Raw genomic sequence first — 2,775 nt, forward strand, 5'->3', positions numbered from 1 at the left:
AGGGGCCCCTGGGAGCGCGGGCGCAGGAAGAGCACCAGTTCCCTCCCTGCCACGTGGAGAACAAGGGCAAGGGCGCCGTGGGCGGAGGGCCTGTGGGTTGCCAGGGCCTCACCCCGCAAGGTCAGGGTTCATGTTTCCCAAACGCTGCTTCACTGAGCCGCAGCCCCACACGATGCTCCCGAAGGAGCAGAGGTTCCGTGGCCAACAGGCCAAGCGCCCCCCTCGCCGGCCCCCTCTTGCTGAGTTCATTCCTCAACCTCTAAAGGCTCTGGGAAGCCTGCCGGCAAGGAATCAGGTCAGCAGCACCTCCCGACTTTGGCCTCTGTTTCACCATCACTCATAAGCATCCTCCTGTACCCCCACTTCCTGTAGCTTCCCCTGGGACACAGGGAACGGACCAGCAGCCCCAGGGAAGACCTCCAGGCTTCCCTGACCTCCAGACACCGCCCTGGGGCTGAGTATGTTCATTTGATTTCCCAGGAGGAAACAGGCCCAGAGAGAAAACCGAGTCTGTCTAGTCTAGGGTGACCTGGCATGTGAACGGAAGTGCCAGGACCTGACCCAGCTCACTAGTCCAGCCCTGCTCCCTGCAGCCCGTGTCTGTCTTCCCTGCTCCCTTGACAGGGCCACGGGCACTGGGAGGGGACGCCAGTGGGAGGGGAAGTGCGGGGTGAGGGGTCTTTCTGGCAGGCCCTGCAGCTCCGGGAGCCATGACTTCTCTTGTGAGTGCCTCCTTCTTGGAGACCTGCATTGTCTGTTGGCATCATCATGAGCATGTGGTCCCTTCTAGACCAGTGGTTCTCAACCTTCCTGATGCCGCGACCCTTTAATACAGTTCCTCACGTTGTGGTGACCCCCAATTTCATTGTTACAAATTGAACATAATGAAATCATAGTGATGAATCACTAAACAACATGCAATTATATATGTGTTTTCCGATGGTCTTAGGCGACCCCTGTGAAAGGGTCGTTCGACCCCCAAAGGGGTCGCGACCCACAGGTTGAGAACCGCTGTCCTAGACAATGCGAGGCTGGTGGCTAATGCACTCAGCTGTTCTGACATCAGGAAAATGCCTGCTTCCTTCAGATGTGCAGAGCAACTCAGTGCACACCCAGACGCACAACAGATGTACACATGGACACGCAGATACATACAGACACACCCAGATACACCTAGACAGATGCACACACAAAGACAGACAGACACACATAATAGATACAAAGTTACAGTCACACAGAACACACACAGACACAATAGATACACATTCAAGCACATGCAGATATATACACAGACACACAGAGACACATGGACACAATGACACACAAACACATGTACACAGACACACAAACAGACAGGCACACTTACACAGATGCAGGGACACACACAGACACACACACATGCCACTGTCCCCAGCCAGCTGCTACGGAGGAGGTGGAAGGCATGACTTACAGAGCTGCTCCTCATCTGTCCACAGCTGGAACGTGATGTGCGGGCTGGGCAGGGGGATGCTCGGGGGCCGCTCTGGGACGGGGTCACCTGAAGGAAGGAGCAGGCTGTGGAGACCACGGAGAAGATTGTGGGATTCTCCTCTGCCCTCCCACCCCACCCGCAGCTCCTGCATGGGGCCTGGGGGGTTGGCAGAGACCCTCGCCCTCCCACGCCTGCTCCGGTTCCGGCCTCTCCCTCTCTGCCACGGCAGCTCACCCAGGCCTCACACTGCAGCCGTGCCTCCTGCCCACGGGGCTCAGAAGCTCCGTCTCCTGCAAGCTTCCTAGCTCTGCTTGTAGGTCCCCTCACAACCCAGCTCACAGGGTCTTTCCCAACCATTTCTCCTATGGCTGGTCCCTCCGCTGACCCCACAGGCAGCCATGCTGCCTTCACCCAGAGCAGTGGTCGGCAAACTGCAGCTCGCGAGCTGAGTAGTGTTTTGTGGAAGAGCCACACTCCAGGGGCCAAAGAGCCGCATGCGGCTCGCGAGCCGCAGTTTGCCAACCACTGACCCAGAGGAAGGGGAAAGGCTGCTGTGTTTCTCAGTGTGTCTCCCAGTAGCTTGCACACAGAAGGCACTCAATGTTTGCTCTGGGGGGTGACGCTAAAGAGAGCTCAGGAGCCAAGTCCTAAGGTCAGCAGGACCCCTGCAGTCCAGGGGAGGGACAGGGCCAGGCCCCCCCTCTTCTCCTCCTTCCGAAAGCCTTCCTCACCACTCCACCCCCGTGGTCATTCCCTCCCAGCAGACCTTACTGGCTGCGCTTAACAACTAAATCCTAACATGTAGACTTAGGATTTAATTTCTACAAAGCATGGCTCCCTCCCTATCAAGGCTGCAAGCTTCCTTAGTGGAGAGCAACTGATGCCCACAGAACACCTGCTCCTGCCAGGTGCTGTTCTCCGCACCTGGCATACCTTACCATCACCTCACCAGGTCCTGCATGGGCCACAGACAGTATTCTTATCCTCACTTTGCAGAGGAGGAGCAGCAGCACAGAGAGGTTAAGTAACTGGCCCCAGGCCACACAGTAAGTCGCAGAGTCAGAATGTGAGGCCAGGTATGCCCCCTTCAGAGTGCATGCTCTTACCCAGGACACTGTGCTCAAAACCACCGTCCCATGCAGGGGCTCAACGGGCTGGTCAGTAAGATGTGCAGGACAGGTCAAGGCAAGAGGCAGGTGCTGGATGAGGCTGGGTGGTGGTGGGGGCCAGACCTGGTCTCACCCTGTCCATGCAGTTACTGCAGAGTTAGCAAGTGGTACCCCAGGAGATCACCCGCCGCTTAC

General features: G+C 57.4%; 1 protein-coding gene across 1 annotated transcript in view; it reads right to left on the reverse strand.

The window, feature by feature from the left end:
• The window catches only part of PIK3R6 (phosphoinositide-3-kinase regulatory subunit 6), a 46,540-nt gene that overhangs the window by 14,225 nt on the left and 29,540 nt on the right, over positions 1-2,775 (reverse strand). The window contains exons 10-11 of the mRNA XM_006761719.2: positions 1,451-1,537; positions 7-46 (exon numbers count right to left, since the gene is read on the reverse strand). Of these exons, the coding sequence (XP_006761782.1) occupies positions 7-46; positions 1,451-1,537 (127 nt within the window). The remainder of the gene's footprint in view (positions 1-6; positions 47-1,450; positions 1,538-2,775) is intronic.

Source organism: Myotis davidii, unplaced genomic scaffold (genome assembly GCF_000327345.1).
Source record: "Myotis davidii unplaced genomic scaffold, ASM32734v1 scaffold37, whole genome shotgun sequence".
In the NCBI taxonomy this organism is placed as follows: domain Eukaryota; kingdom Metazoa; phylum Chordata; class Mammalia; order Chiroptera; family Vespertilionidae; genus Myotis; species Myotis davidii.